The sequence below is a fragment of the Scyliorhinus torazame genome, chromosome 11 (assembly GCF_047496885.1).
Source record: "Scyliorhinus torazame isolate Kashiwa2021f chromosome 11, sScyTor2.1, whole genome shotgun sequence".
Classification (NCBI taxonomy): Eukaryota; Metazoa; Chordata; class Chondrichthyes; order Carcharhiniformes; family Scyliorhinidae; genus Scyliorhinus; species Scyliorhinus torazame.
Window position 1 is genome coordinate 220,918,429 of NC_092717.1, and position 17,208 is coordinate 220,935,636.

Sequence of the window (17,208 nt, forward strand, 5' to 3'; positions counted from 1 at the left end):
TGATGAGATTTTGTTTTTTGAGCTTGTGGAACTGCTTTGGTATATTTCCACACTGAGTGCATTTATGTATGATGACACTGGTGTAACTATATCTCAGGTTATCATAGCTTTACCCCTTATCCAGTGAAGATATCTTGTACTTTGTGCAAGTTACTTTGGAACTGGTTAAGTTATTTCCAGGACCACTAATCCCGTGAAGGCAGCCTGGGGCCAATTTTCGAGAAACCACCCAAAGTAGTGCTCGACCTGCCCACCTGTCAGTGCCAATGTGAAGCCTGGGCCATGTTGGATCAGTGACCAGGAGGTGCTAGCTTTGAGTGGCAGAGGGATGGAAAGATTGAGGAAGATATGGGGCGGGATTCTCCGTGGGCCAACGGCAGAATCAGGAAAAGCGATTGGGCGGAGAATCAGTTCAGACGCCGAAATCGTGTCCGCCACCGGTTTCACGCCAAATCGCAACTCTCCGTCGCCTTGACAGTAGCGTCAATACGTTCCAGAACCCATGTACAGTAAACGCCATTGGCATATCATTAGCAGGTCTGACCCAGTATTCTCCAGGGCCTCCGCAATTCTCCGCCTCCAATGGGCTGAATTCCCGACGGTCTGAACCAGCTTTGACAAAGGGTCAACTGGACTTAAAACGTTCGCTCTTTTCTCTCCTTACAGATGCTGCCAAACCTGCTGAGACTTTTGGCATTTAGGACAGGTCCACACAAACGTGGGGATCTCCCAGGCCATTGCAGCTTCCTGGGTGGTTGGGGACAGGGTAGAGTAGTACCCTGGCACTCCTGCTGGCACCTGGGCACCTTGGCACTGCCAGCCTGGCACCTTAGCACTGCTACCTGGACACCTTGGAAGTGCCACCCCGGCAGGGGCACTGCCAGGATGCCAGGTTGACAGTGCCAAGATGCCCAAGTGCAAGGTTGCCCATTCTGGGATAGAGCCCAGGGTGCCTTGACCTTAACAAGCGGAGTGAGGACCCCGGGAGAGGTGGGTTGGGTGAAGTGGGAGGGTCCGGAGGCTGTGGTGGGGTTGCCGAGGGGAGGTCAAATGATCGGGGCTTTAAAAATGGTGTCCCGATCCGCTAGTAGTCTTCCTGTAGCCAGTGTAAGAATTGACTAAAGTGCAGCCTCAATGGGGCATTCCTTGGCGAGGTAAAAAAACGGCAAAGGGCCTTTGAATAGCAGGGAGTTTCTCGGCATTGCAGCTGCCAAGAAACACACCGCTAAACGCAGCCAAAAGTGGTCTCGGTTTTGTTCCCATTGATTCGCGCCCACTGTAAGTACAGATGGAAACAATGAGATCAGAGGCTGGGAATTCTGAGGTGAGGAACTCACTCTTGACTCCCCAGAGCCTGTCCACCTTAAGTCCCAAGTTAGAGGTGTGATGGAATACCCTTCACCTGTCTGTATTAGTGAAGCTACAAAAACACTCAAAACATTGGACACCATCCAGGAAAAGCAGTCTGTCCCATCCACCACCTTAACATTCACTCCCTCCACCACTGACGCACGGTGGAAGCACTGTGTACTATATACAATATGCACTGTGGCAATTGGCCACACCGTCTTCCACAGCACCTTCCAAACTCTACCACCTGGAAGGACAAAGACAGCAGATGCACGGGAATACCACCATCTGCAATTTCCCCCTCCCAAGCCACAATCCATCCTGACTTGGAAATATTTCACCGTTCCTTAACTGTCGCTGGATTGAAATCCTGGAACTCCCTTTCTAACAACACTGCACGTGTACCCACACCATATGGACTGCAGCAGTTCAAGAAGATGGCCCATTGCCTGCTTTTCAAGGGCAATTAAGGATGGGAAGCTTTGGAAACGATGCTGGCATCCCATATAACTATAAAGATGTGAGAAGATTAACCAGAAAGAGCAGTTCTTCCTGTAAAGATCTTCAGTTGAACCCACAGCTTCAATGAAGAGGTAACCTTAACATGTTATTCTTCAATATTATTCTACCGTCAAGCACCTTGGCAGTTTCTTTCGCATTATTGGCACTACCCGAATGCAAGTTGCTGTTATTGCTGAAGGATGTTCTGCCGATTGAAAATTGCCTTCTGCATTTTGTCTACTTAAGGCTACCATACACACATGTACCAGCAGATGACGAGCCGCCTTCGCCACATGGCGGGGTGGAGGGAGTGGGGTGCTGGAAAATTTCGGCCAGGGTCAATGAATATTTTTTAAGGCTGAATCAGATAGATTTTTCATTAACAAGGGAGTTGAAGGTTATAGGAGACAACAGTAGAGTTGAGGCCACAATCAGATTAGCTGTGAGTTTTTTAAATGGTGGGGCAGGCCTGAGGGATGAATGGCCTACCCTTGCTCCTAATTTGTATATATATATGACATTGTTTCCACTTCTGGATGAGTTTAAGAGAGCACAAGTACAATATACTCACTTAAAGACCAAACAAAGAATTGAGCAGGAATTTCTTTACGCAGAGAGGGGTGGGAATCTGGAAAACCCTGCCACATGGAATGGCTGGAGCAGGTGTTGAAGCAATTAAGAGGAGGCTTATTGCACACAAGAGGGAGAAATAAATAAAAATGGCAGAGGTAATTTGAGCAGACCAGTGTGTGCTATAAATATCAATTGGAGCAAAGGGCTCACTCCCTGAATTTGACACTTTCAGTAAAGATGCCTGGTCAGGAAATCATGGGCAGGCACGCGTGGATTTTAAATAGATGTTTGAAAATTGGGCGGCACAGTAGCACAGTGGTTAGCACTGTTGCTTCACAGCGCCAGGGTCCCGGGTTTGATTCCCGGCATGGCTCACTGTCTGTGCGGGGTCTACACGTTCTCCCCGTGCCTGCATGGGTTTCCTCCGGGTGCTCCGGTTTCCTCCCACAAGTCCCAAAAAGACATGCTTATTAGTTGAATTGGACACTGAATTCTCCCTCTGTGTACCCGAACAGGCGACGGAATGTGTCGACTCGGGGATTTTCACAGTAACTTCATTACAGTGCTAATGTAAGCCTACTTGTGACACTGATGAAAATTATTATTATAATGGCGTGCCCAATTCCCCCACCAGTACCTCTCTACGCCTGGAATGTCCCATTATGCACATATCCCTTTCCAGAAAAAATGCCAGAGAGTTTCTTTCTGCTTTAAGCAGGGTCAGTCATGTGAGGAGCCACATTTCTCTTGCCCTCGAAAGTGTCCTTTCCTTGTGTTTATAACAGAGAAATGCTTACTTTTATAATTTATGCATTTTCCAAAAGGGTTGGGTAAGGAGATTACAGTAGATGGCTCCAATTGAAAAGCTAGCGCAGCCACTGACACAATAGTCAAATTGCCTCATTCTGAGCTGTAATTTCTATGATTTCCTGACAGATTTTAAAACATTAGCCTGTCTTTCTTTCCGACGCTCTTTCAATCTGCAACTTTCTATCATATCCTGAGGGGGGTTTTTTTGTTCAGAGTTCAAGCAGTTTCCTTTTCACCCGAGTGCATTGCCTCTTTTAAAAAAAAAAGATTTTTAAATGGGAAGATTGTTGTTTCTTTCTTAGCTATCACCTAATCTTAGAATGCACCGACTGCCCTGGACTGAACAGTGATTGATGGACAAATCACCCAATTATGGAGCGAGATAATTAGAGGCAGCAGGGAAAGTGGCCAATCTTTGGCAGGAGGGTGTGAGCGACAGCAAAGTCATTTAGGAACCAGACGAGAACAAGGATTTTAATTTTGTATTTTCATGGCTGTAATTTGTTTAAACATTAAAACACAATCACCTAATTAATGAAGTCATCTTATTGGCTGGACCAGTGCAAGCTGCCTTCTAATGACATATTAATGAAATCTTTTGTGGCAATCAATAAGCTGACGGCAATTTTCTGCTCTTAAGTGGCAGCAGCCTGGTGAAGGGTTTGTTGATTGTACTGCTGGCAGCAATGTGTCAGCCTGCAGGGTTTACAAGGGGGTAAGTGCATTGAATTGTGATTTTAAACCTTGCCTGTAATAAAGGGAGGTAACCTATCAGGCTTTCTCAGTCACTGTTTATTGTTCCATTTTACGTTGAAGAGTGATCAATTAGAGCTCGTTTACGGTAGTTTGTGAGTTTAAGCGGTACTTTGTATACTTTTCCTATCTTGTTTTCGACAGCTGAAATAATGAATGGGCAAATCAGCTGGGTTTTTATGCACAACCTCACAGGCCTTGTTTACAGCAGGGGAGGGTGTAAAATATGACGGGTGGGTATCGCACCACCTTCCCGCCCACCCCGACCTGGTCCCCATAATACAGAATGGCTAAGGTGCTCATAAGGCCTATTGAGACAATACAATAGCATAGTGGATAGCATAATTGCTTCACAGCTCCAGGGTCCCAGGTTTGATTCCTGGCTTGGGTCGCTGTCTGCACGTTCTCCCCCTGTGTGCGTGGGTTTCCTCTGGGTGCTCCGGTTTCCTCCCACAATCCAAAGATGTGCAGATTAGGTGGATTGGCCATGGTAAATTGCCCTTAGTGTCCAAAATTTCCCTGAGTGTTGGGTGGGGTTACTGGGTTATGGGGGTAGGGTGGAGGTGTGGGCTTGGGTAGGGTGCTCTTTCCAAGAGCCGGTGCAGACTCGATGGGCCGAATGGCCTCCTTCTGCACTGTAAATTCTATGAAATCTATAAATTCTATGAGACCGCGAACTGGCCATTTAAGGAATCCAATCCACTTCCACTGGCATAATACGCTGGATCGTGCAAGGCGGGTAAAAGTGGAATGGCTGTTTTTTCATTAAAGTTGGTGAAAAGGTCTTTGTTGCACGAGGGTTTGAGTACAGGGGGAACAAGTGTTGCTGCAAAGGTATTGAGCCGTGGTGAGGCCACACCTGAGTGTTGTGCAGTTTCGGTCTCCTTATCTAAGGAAGGGTACATTTGCAAAAGAGGGAGTGTAATGGATGTTCCCTGAGATGGCGGGATTGTCCTATGTGGTGAGACCAAAGAAACTGGGCCTGCATTCTCTAGAGTTTCAAAGAATCACAGAAAAATACAGTGCAGAAAAGGCTCTTCGGCCCATCGAGTCGGCACTGCAGCATGAAAGGCGCCTGATCTGCCAATTCTAATCCCATTTGCCAGCAATGAGCTGCAATCTCAATAAAACATACAAAATTCTTTCAGGGCGAGAGAGAGTGAATGCAGGAATGATTCTTTCCCCTGTCTCATCTGGAACCAAGGGTCACAGTCTCAGAACACGAGGTGAGCCTTTTAGGACTAATCTGGAAGAATTGTTTTCACTGTGAATCTTTGGAACTCCTAATCCCCGGGGGCCATAGAGGCTCAGTCTCTTCAGAGATTGATCGATTTCTAGATCATTTATCAAGGGGATATGGGGACAGTGCAGGAAAATGGCATTAAGGTGGAATATCAGTCATGATCTAGTTGAATGGCGGAGCAGGCTTGAGGAGGTAAACCTCTCCTCCTACCTCCTGTATTCCAATGTTGTTTGGATACCCTGTGCACATCGGGGACACACTCCCTCAGGATCATCATCCATTTTATGAGGGGCCGGTTTAGCACAGTGGGCTAAACAGCTGGCTTGTAATGCAGAACAAGGCCAGCAGCACGGGTTCAATTCCCGTACCGGCCTCCCCGAACAGGCGCCGGAATGTGGCGACTGGGGGCTTTTCACAGTAACTTCATTGAAACCTACTTGTGACAATAAGTGATTATTATTATATTATTATAATTTTACACTCCCCACCTGACCTCCAAACCATCCCTCCTTCACTTCCCTCCCAGCCCCGCACTTTGCCCCCCTCCCCATCCCGACGTCTCTAACAGGAGGCCAAGCAAGTCAACTCCCCCAGTCGCTCCTGGGAAATTCAACCTATTATAAACTGTCCCCATTCATAACATCGAGGACGCTATTGTGATCTAACTGGAAAGTTGCGACATAACACATCTGCTCCCAAACTAACCCTCGCCAATTGTGTAAAGGATAAAGCTGGAGTTGCTGCAGAAAAATCCAACCAATTCAGCCAAAGAGAAAGGAAATCATGATGCACTGCAGAGAGTTTGTAATGCTAATTATAACTGGAACCAAGAAATGTAACATTTTCAGGACACCCAGGCGGTGCTCACTTAATTTATTTTATCAGCGTGACCTTCAAATAATGTGACCGTCAATCTGATTAAAAGTCAACTGACACTCACTTCGACTGCACACTATGATCAAGATGGGTGATCCAAAAAATTAGTGTACAAAATGGTGCATGTGCCTACTTGATTCAGCCTGTGCCTCGATTAAGGTTCTTTCCAGCTGTCAGCAGTTTCATGATCGTTGAACTCTGCAATGTCTCATTTGAATTAGCCTTGGCGAGAGGCTGCTCACAGGGGGTGAAATTGAATTTCAGGATTGACACAGCGGCAGGGCTCTGTCCTGATTTTGGCGGGACATTTTAGAAAATAGGTGCACCTCAAAATTTTTGTATATTCACTGGGATTTATCCTGATTTTTTCCTTATTCGTTCATGGGATGTGGGCGTCGCTGGCTAGGTCAGCATTTATTGTCCATCCCTAATTGCCCTTGGGAAGGTGGTGGTCAACTGGATTTTGAACCGCTGCAGTCTATGTGGTGTAGGTACACCCACAGTGCTGTTAGGGAGGGAGTTCCAGGATTTTGAACCAGAGACAGTGATGGGGCGGCCATGTATTTACAAATCAGGATGTTGAGTGAATTGGAGGGGTGCATGCAGGTGGTGGGGTTCTCATGTTTCTGCTGCCCTTGTCCTTCTCGATGGTAGAGATTATGGGTTTGAAAGGTGCTGTTGAACGAATCTTGGTGAGTTGCTGCAGTGCATCTTGTAAATGGCACACACTGCTGCCACTGTGTCATTGATAGAGGGATGGCTCCTGATGATGTTGAGTGTTGTTGGAGCTGCATTGATCCAGGCAAGTGAAGAGTATTCTATCACACTCCTGACTTGTGCATTGTAGGTAGTGGACACGCTTTGGGGAGTCGGGAGATGAGTTACACACCACAGAATTCCCAGCCTCTGACCTGCTCGTGTTGCAACAGTATTTTTATGACTAATCCTGTTCAGTTTCTGGTTAATGGTAACCCCCAGAATGTTGATTGTGGGGGATTCAGCAATGGTAATGCCATTGAAGAGGCAATAGCTAGATCCTCTCTTTTTGGAGATGTCATTCAATTGTGTGAAACAAACGCTACTTGACACTTATCTGCCCAAGTCTCAGTCCAGGTCTTGCTACATATCGGCATGGACTGGACTGCTTACATATCTGAGGAGTCACAAATGGAGCCGAACATAGTGCAATCATCAGTGAACACCCCTGCTTCAGAACTTACGATGTGGGAAGGTCATTAATGAAGTAGCTGAAAATGGTTGGGTTTAGGACATTCTCCTGAGGAACTCCTGCAGTGATGTCCCAGGGTTGAGATGACTGACCTCCAACCACCACAAAAATCTTCCTTTGTGCCAAGTATGACTGCAGCAGCGGAGAGATTTCCCCCTGATTCCTATTGTTTCCAGTTTTGCTCAGGCACCCTGATGCCATACTCAGTCAAATGCTGCCTCAATGTCAAGGACTGTCACTCTTACCTTGCCTCTTGAGTTTGGCTGTTTTATTCATGTCAGACCAAGGCTGTAATAAGGTCATGAGCTGAGTGACCCTGGCGGAACACAAACTGAGTATCAGCATCACCATAAGTGCCACTTGATCGCACTGTGATCAACCCCTTCCATCACTTTACTGATGATCGGGAGCAGACTGATGGGGTCGTAATTGGTTAGCTTAGATTTGTTACATCTCATTGTTGCCGGGCAAGCTCCATAGATGTGCCAAACTCCACAACAGCTTTGAGAGTTAAATGCTTATAGGAAGCAGCTTCCTCTGAATTGCTTCACTGCCTAATCCACAAACCAGCTTGTCTCAAACAGTATCATCAAGTGTTGTACCAAATTCACAATGTCTAGCTAATCTTCTTAAAGATACTACAAACTGTTAAATGGTTTCACATTTCTCCTGTCTACAACTGTGTAATCAAAATCTTTCCGCAGTCGATAATGGTTTAGATGAGAAATGTCCCTCTAAGGTTTTCACTAATTCACTGAAGGACTTGTGTTATGGGCCAGGGTTTAGAAAACTCCAAAGTATATCATGGAGATCACCTGACCCACGACTTTTAATAGATTGTGGTTATGGGGAGCACGACGGTCCACTCTCCAGCTGTTATGCAACAGAGACCTCAAGTATTTTAAAAACAAAACAATGTTTATTCTATGAACCCAGTTAACATGTTATAAACACACAGTAAACTCCAATCAACTACCAACACATGTAAGCCACAGATACAATACTCTATAGGTAACCCTTAATACCTTTCCCAGCAACATCCATAAGTTAAACCATTTTAACAAAGGCAGCAGTTTTAATTCTCTACAGAAACACTTGAAATCATCAAATGAGCTGAAGACATTCTTTAGCTTGTAGAGAGAGATCATTACACATCTGCTTGCTTTGAATACAGCTCTCCAATACTGAAAATCAAACCAAAAGCAGAGCCACAAAGCAGCTTTTCAGCTCAAAACTGAAGTAAAAAACAGAAAGAAAGACAGCCCAGATCCACCCACACATTGACATCACTGCAGCTATCTGGCAAACACCCATTTCTTAAAGGTACATCCACATGACACTTGTCTCCTGATTTTGCTGGGTAAAAAAAGTCTGTACCAACACAGATACTTTATGGTCAACTGAGATGAAAATTGTTGCAAACTTTAGGTCCTCCGGTTTCTGATTAGCTATTAAAGGTAACTGGACTCTTTCGTCATATGAATTCCATGTTTCATAAACCTCATCACCTATGTCTATGGTGCAGTTTTTTGCCATTTTTGGGTCCCGGCCCTTAGGGTCTACACTTCCTCCCTTCCTATTGTGTTGAAAAGTATGGCACTAACAATCCCTTGAACAAGCAGCTAGGAAATAGTTCCCTTTCTGCCCGAGTACATTTCAACCTTTCGACCGAGTAGTGGCCCATTTCCCGAAGCCCATGTAGCATTGCCACGGCACGTTCTCTGCCGCCCAGATCCCACTTATTTCAACACAAGCAAGTCTTCCGTAACTGTTTGTTTTCTTATTCACAGTTTCTGTCAAAAACATTTGTTAAACCTTTGCATCAGCGTCAGTGCTTCGCCCGATGTCTGTGAGTCCTGTCCAGAGAATCTTCCGTTTGCTTCCTATGCCCTCCCATAATTGGTTGGCGATAATGTTCTTTCCAGTGATTTTTCGGCCTCAATCTTCATGGCCAATTTTCCCTTCTGGGCGGCACGGTGGCACAGTGGTTAGCATGACTGCCTCACCGCGCCAGGGACCCGGGTTCAATTCTGGTCTTGGGTGACTGTCTGTGTGGAGTTTGCACATTCTCCCCATGTCTGCATGGATTTCCTCCAGGTGCTCCGGTTTCCTCCCACAGTCCAAAGATATGCAGGTTAGGTGGATTGGCCATGATAAATTGTCCCTTAGTGTCCAGGGATGTGCAGGTTAGGTTGTGGGGTTACGGGGATAGAGCGGGGTAGACAAATGAGTGGACCCAGGTAGAGTGCTCTTTTGAAGGGTTGGTGCAGACATGATGGGCCGAATGGCCTCTTTCTGCACTGTAGGGATTCTATGTTTCCATGATTCTGTAATATTTCTTTGTTGCTGCAAAGCGAAAAGTATGTAGGTGCTCATATTCTGTATTCTTGTAAAACATGATGAGAGGTTTCTGAAGAGGTGTTGCTTATATACTAATGATGGTAATCTGCTCAAAGCCCACGCACTCTGCTGACGGTACTACACACCACATGACGCAGAACCAGCTAGAATGTATTCCCAGATACATAACAAGATATATCCTGTTTCTTGTGGACATTTCATACCTGGGAAAGTTCCACATTGTCTGGTAGATGTCAGCATTGTTGTTGTACTGGAACAACTTGGCCAGTGACGCAGATAGTTCTGAAGTGCAAGGCTTCAGTATTATTGCCTGACTATTGTCAGTGCCCATAGCCTTTGCAGGATCAAGTCAACCATTTTTTGCTTTCATGCGGGGTGAATCGAATTGGCTGACGACTGGCATTTGTGATGCTGAAGATCTTGGGAGGAGGCCACGATGGATCATCCACTCGGCACTTCTGCCTGAATATTGTTGCAATTGCCTCAGGCTTGTCTTTTGCCCTGATGTGCTGGACTCCCCCTTGATTGACGATGGGGATGTTTGAGGAGCCTCACCCTCCAGTTGGTTGGTTAATTGTCCACCACCATTCACGACTGGATGTGGCAAGACTGCAGAGCTTAATTCTGATCTGTTGATTGCGGGATTGTTTAGCTCTGTCTGTCACTTGCTGCTTATGCTCTTTAGCGTTGAAACTTCACAAGGTTTACACCTCATTTTTCAGTATGCCTGGTGTTGGTCCTGGCATGTCCTCCTTCACTCTTCATTGCACCAGGTTTGATCCCCTGGCTTGATGGTAATGGCAGATTGTGGGATATGCTGGGCCATGGGGTTGCAGATTGTGGTTGAGGACAATTGTGCTACTGCTGATGGTCTCTTGGATGCCTAGGCTTGAGATCTGTGCTGCCAGTGGACATGTGCAGGGATGATGGTAGTGGTGATTAACACATCGTCAATCAAGGGGGAGTCCAACACATCAGGGCAAAAGACAAGCCTGAGGCAATTGCAAACCATCAATGGCTGACCATCCATCCAGGAAGAGCTGAGGGGACATGTGTTTTTTAACAGAGTTAAAGAGAACTTACTATTGAGACAACTATGACATCTCTTTTCGGCTATGTCCAGGTTGCCTTTGTCATGTGAGAGTACCTTTAAGAACTGGGTGATTAAAAAATGGGTGTTTATCAGTGATGTCAGAGTGTGGGTGGAGCTGGGCTGTCTGTCTGCTTTACTTTTGTTTTAGGCTGTTTGCTAAAGGGTGTGTTTTAGTTTCGTTTTGAGAGCTGGATAGCTGCAGGCAAAACAAGGAGCTGTATAAGGATCTCTCTCTGCAAACTAAAGACAGTCTCCAGATCAATTGTGTGATTTCAAAGTGCTGACTGGTCTCAGTAGTGAATTTAAACCTGATCTCGATGTTAAAAAGGGTCTTTTGTCTTGTGGATATCAATAAGGAAAGATTAAGGTTGACTTATAGAATATTGTATCTGTGGGGATTTATTGGTGTTGATAGTTGTTAAGATGTTTACTGTGGGTTTATAAAGTGTTAACAGGTTTCATAAATAAACATTGTTTTAATTTAAAAGTACTGTAGAGTTCTGTTGCATCACACCTGCAGAGTGGGCCGTGTGCTCCCCATAACCACAATCTATTAAAAGTTGTGGGTCAGGTGAACTCCAGGATACACTTTGGTGTTCTCCAAACCTTGGCCCATAACGATCGGGGCCCACTAATCCGCGGGCAGGCCTGTGGCGTGGGGGCACTCTTTCCCTCCGCACCGGCCACTGTCAACCTCCGCCATGGCCGGTGCGGAGAAGAACCCTCCTGCGCATGTGCTGGGATGACGCCAGCACATCAAGGCTTCAATGAGGACAGAAAGAAACAATATGGCGTAAGAAATGAAACCAATTCCAATGTTATGTGGCACATAAACAGGTTACAGGGTCAATATTACAAACTGAAAATGCCACCAATTGGAATCTCAGAAAACTGTCAATGTCCAGAAGTTGAGTGAAATGCACCGGATAGCTAATATACAGGTCATTGTTTCCGTATGAATAATATCAGGATTCTGAAAATTAGCTGCAGGATGTATTTTCAATTCAGGTGCAATTTATAGACACTCTGCAAAACCTTTGACAATTGCTTTTGTGGAAAACTTGCAGGACAAATTTGCAATTTCACATATCTGCAAAAGGCTTAGAGAATAGCGGCTTAAACCAGCCGTGAGATACTATTCTGCCGCAGTAGAAAAAAAACTCAAAAGAGATTGCCACGGTAATAGATAAACTCATCTCCTACGGCTGTATCTATATTAATAAAGGGAGCTGAAGCACTGACAACATGCTCTAAACATTATCCCAGGGCTGTTTTGTTTTATTTCTGGAGATAAATTTAATTTCTTCATCTGCATCGACTTCAGCTGTTTTAAATAATTCCTTTAATACCAAACTACAGAAACTTAAAACAACCATGTAATTGCTGATTATCTTAATATTGCTCTCTGCCGACAGGTAAAGTGCTGCAAGTATTGGCCAGATGACACTGAAATCTATGGCGACATCAAAGTAACTCTCATTGAGACAGAACTGTTGGCTGAATATGTCATAAGAACATTTGCAGTGGAGAAGGTAAGCCTTTTTAATGTCATAGAGTCATAGAGTCGTGCAGCGCAGAAAAGGCGCTTCGGCCTATTGAGTCTGCACCGACAATAACCACCACTAATCTCACGTTAACCCCATTTACGAGCTCTCGTCCCATTTTCAGAATTGTAATTCAAGGGCTCTATCAATCTCAAATTGGTGGCTATTTAACAATGGTGAAACCGATACATATCGTAGGATCATAGAGCCCCTACAGAGCGGAAGGAGGCCATTCGGCCCACCGAAAGAGCACCCAACCAAGGCCCAATCCTCTACCCTATCCCTGTAATCCCACCTAACCTTTGAACACTAAGGGGCAATTTAGCATGGCTAATTCACCGAACCTGCACATTATTGGACTGTGGGAGGAAACCCACGCAGACACGTCGAGAATTTGCAAATGCGACACAGTCACCCGGGGTCAGAATCATTACGGATTTGAACCGATCTTGCCCACTTTCTTTCTTTCCTTGCACATGTTTGAAGCATCATGTTCGGGCAACTCCATTGTTTCTAAGCAATGGGTTGACAATTACAAGACAATATCAAGGTTCAGAGGCAAGTTCTTTTCCGCTTATGTGGACCTGAGTGAGTGCAGATGTGCATTGTTGATTGCCAGACCAGTGTTTGAATCTTTAACACCTTACGCAAGTTATTTTTTCCCACACATAAATTTGTGGTTCACACAGAGACAAATCCCCTTCGAATAGGGAATGCATTTGTAGAAAATGGAGCCTTAGAAACACAAAGTGAAGTTACTACATCTACAAGGTTGCACATGGTGTGAATTCCTACTTCAATTCCTCTTATCTCAATGTGAATTCCTAGTATCTCTGTGTGAGTTCTTGCCACCTCAGTGCAAATCCCTGTTATCGCCATATGAATTCCTGGTCTCTCAGTTTGAATTCTTGCCACCAGAAAGCAAATTCCTGCTGCCTTAATTCTCTTATCTCTGTGTGAGCTTCTATCTAGTAAATGTGACGTTTCTCATATCAGGAGCTAACTATAATTTGACTTTACTTTTAAAAATAGCTTTATAGATATTGTGAAATTTGCATGTGAGTAATGAAGGCTGCTCATCTTTCTCTTCTGCATTTCTGTTTCACTTTATCATCCACATTATTGCGTCCCGTCATAGTCCTGTCATTTCTGAAAGAGACAAATGCAACTTTTTCACCCAACAGAGAGGTGCTCATGAGATCCGAGAGATCCGACAGCTCCACTTCACTGGATGGCCAGACCATGGTGTTCCATACCATGCCACAGGGCTGCTGGGTTTTGTACGGCGAGTAAAGACAAAGAATCCGGCGGGTGCGGGGCCTATAGTGGTACATTGCAGGTAGGTGCAGCCTCTTTCATAAGAACATAGCGGCGCACAGGAGTTTGCCATTCAACCTGTTCCACACAATGGCTGATCTGTACTTCAATTCAATTTCCCCACTTTGGTTCCATATTGTTACAATTATGAGGTTTGTAAATTTGTTCTGCTTTGGGACTGTATCTTTAATGTCAGTTCAAATGAAGGGGTTCATGTGGCCTGTTCTGCTTGACAGTAAGTTTGAGTAGTTTGATGACTGAAGATAAAAGGAAAACCTTTTTTCTGAGAAGGAAGTGCAAGGTATTTATGCTTGCAGCAGCCTTAGTGTTAGAAATGGAGACCAAGTCTCCAAAATCCCAGAAAGTTGTTGAGAATGTCACCTTGTGAACAGATGTGCTTTAAGCCGTGAATAAGCTCTCAAACGCATCAAATTAGCATTTCTATCTTGTTATAAGGCACATTTGATTCACATTGCCCTGGCAGATGGAGCTATTATAAAGATCGGGGGCGGGATTCTCTCAGCCCGGGGCCAGGCCGGAGAATTCCCGCGGCCCGTGCGAATCGTGCCACGCCGGCACGCGATTCTCTGCAGATTCTCTTGGCGCCATTGGCGCCGGCGTGGCGCCAGTCGGGGGTCGCTCTACGTGGCCGGCCCGCCATTCTCGGCCCGGGATGGGCCGAGCGGCCGTCGTAAAAATGCCGAGTCCGTCCACCGCCGTCCACACCTGCTTGCAGCCGGCGGGAACTCGGCGTTGAAGGGTCGGGGGGCAGCCTGTGGGGGTGGGGGGGGGGGCGGTCCGATCCCGGGGGGGCCTCCAATGTGGCCTGGCTGGGGGCCTCCTTTCTCACGCGCCGGCCCCTGTAGCCCTGCACCATGTTGCGTCGGGACCGGTGCGTTGAAGGAGGCCACTGCGCATGCGCGGATCCCGCGGCGCCCATTCACTCCGGGATCGGCAGTTGGAGCGGCATGAACCACTCCAGTGCCATGCTGGCCCCCTGTAGGGGCTAGAATTAGTCCTCGGCTCGGCCCGTTCCCGCCGTCGTAAACCCGATGGCGTTTACGATGGCGTGGACACTCTGCCGTGGGATTAGAGAATCCCGCCCCGGATTGGGGGTTTCATAGAGTATCACTGAATATCACAGGCAGTGTATTTAGTTTGCCAGGTTCTGGGAGAAAGGGAGCTGCTGACAACCAAGAAGGTTTCTATGGTTCACCACGCAGGATTATGGGTGGGAGCTCGCCCTTGGATTGAAAAGACCAAATTAATGGGGAATTAAAAGGAGGCTGGAAGAGTTACCTAGTTTGGGCTAGAGGGAGACTCTCAAGGAAAGGAAAACCTGACTGTTTGAAGGTATTTCCTACATTGTAAGTTACCAGGCTGAGAAAAGAAAAGAACAATAATAAACGCTCAGAAGCTAAAAATCTCTTTAATTGATTCTGGGAAAGTTGAATGTCTACATATAGGTCATTGAAAGCATACAGTGAGGTATGCTTTTTAATTAGGCAAAGAATAAGAAGGGATATTATATACTATGGTTTTAAATATAAGTTGACGACAAAGATGCTGTTTAGTTAATAGTGTTTTTAGTCAGTTGTCACATGAAATCTTGATGTCTCATTCTTTCAACTATTAACTGGAAGTTTGAATTTCTTTTCTAAAAGTAGGTGGTCTCCAGGGGATGGTAAAAATGTCCCTTCCCACTTTTACTGAACAAAGATCTATCGATCTCACTTCTGAAATTTTCAAAAAGAATATAGTTGCAATAAATTGACCACTTACCTATTATGACAGTGACATTTAAAAAAAAATATATAGTTGCAGTAAATTGACCACTTTCCTATTATGACAATCTGCAATATCTTGGGTTTAGATGCCTAGGCATAAAACGGGTATTGTACACGCTGGTTATTATAGAAAGCACTGATTTTATACTTCCATTGATCCTATAATGCCAATTCCGTATCCATCCAGCAAGTTAAAAACTTTGCACTTGAATGCTCTTGGTGAATTCACCTCAACTTCTTTACCATTCTGTAGGTGTGACCAAACAGATATGTTTCCTGCAACTAACATCACAAAACAGATTATCTAGTCATTATTATGCTTCTGTTCCTGGATCTTGCTGCCTTCAAATTGTCTGCCCCCCTTTCCTACATTTTAAAAGTTCTTCCTTGGCTGTAAAGCACTGTATAATATCCCAAGGTTAAAGAAGGCGCTATATAAATGCAAGACTGTATCTATTTCATGTGAATGATTTGAGGCAACCACACAGATTTAATTTACTGAAGAAATATCTTGTGATGAGAGGAGGATAATACAATGATAAGTTGTATCTGTCTGACAACATCCAAATTAATGAAGACCATTAACAGATCCAGGGTAATTTAGTTTGTCATAAATTGTAGTCATTTCATGGACACTACAGTGGCTAAAAAGACAAAAAGATTGATCATTCTATTCCATTTCAAATATTCACTATTTAAGTGTCTCTGGCAGTCGGTGTGGTAATATTAATTTGGTTTCTCTTCCATTCAGTGCTGGGGCAGGAAGGACAGGCTGCTTCATGGTGATTGACATCATGTTGGACATGGCGGAGAGGGAAGGCGTTGTCGATATCTTCAACTGTGTTCGAGAACTACGATCCCGCAGAGTCAACATGGTCCAGACGGAGGTACCAATTCCAAATCTTCCCTCAAATAATAGCCACTCTTCATCAACACCAAACAATAGTCACTCTTCATCAACACCAAACAATAGCCACTCTTCATCAACACCAAACAATAGCCACTCTTCATCAACACCAAACAATAGTCACTCTTCATCAACACCAAACAATAGCCATTCTTCATCAACACCAAGCAATAGCCACTCTTCATCAACACCAAACAATAGCCACTCGTCATCAACACCAAACAATAGCCACTCTTCATCAACACCAAACAATAGCCATTCTTCATCAACACCAAACAATAGCCACTCTTCATCAACACCAAACAATAGCCACTCTTCATCAACACCAAACAATAGTCACTCTTCATCAACACCAAACAATAGCCATTCTTCATCAACACCAAACAATAGCCACTCTTCATCAACACCAAACAATAGTCACTCTTCATCAACACCAAACAATAGCCATTCTTCATCAACACCAAACAATAGCCACTCTTCATCAACACCAAACAATAGTCACTCTTCATCAACACCAAACAATAGCCATTCTTCATCAACACCAAACAATAGTCACTCTTCATCAACACCAAACAATAGCCATTCTTCATCAACACCAAACAATAGCCACTCTTCATCAACACCAAACAATAGCCACTCGTCATCAACACCAAACAATAGCCATTCTTCATCAACACCAAACAATAGCCACGCTTCATCAACACCAAACAATAGTCACTCTTCATCAACACAAAGCAATAGCCACTCTTCATCAACACCAAACAATAGCCACTCGTCATCAACACCAAACCAATTGTCACTCTTCATCAACACCAAAAAATAGCCACTCTTCATCAACACCAAACAATAGTCACTCTTCATCACA

At 44.9% G+C, this 17,208-nt stretch overlaps 1 protein-coding gene across 7 annotated transcripts in view; it reads left to right on the forward strand.

Annotated features, from left to right (window-relative positions):
• Window positions 1-17,208, forward strand: part of LOC140385802 (receptor-type tyrosine-protein phosphatase mu-like) — an 897,711-nt gene that overhangs the window by 807,275 nt on the left and 73,228 nt on the right. For all 7 annotated transcript variants that reach the window (XM_072468340.1, XM_072468341.1, XM_072468342.1 and 4 more), the window contains 3 exons: window positions 12,204-12,320; window positions 13,517-13,671; window positions 16,188-16,323. In XM_072468340.1, coding sequence (XP_072324441.1) covers window positions 12,204-12,320; window positions 13,517-13,671; window positions 16,188-16,323 — 408 coding nt within the window. The remainder of the gene's footprint in view (window positions 1-12,203; window positions 12,321-13,516; window positions 13,672-16,187; window positions 16,324-17,208) is intronic.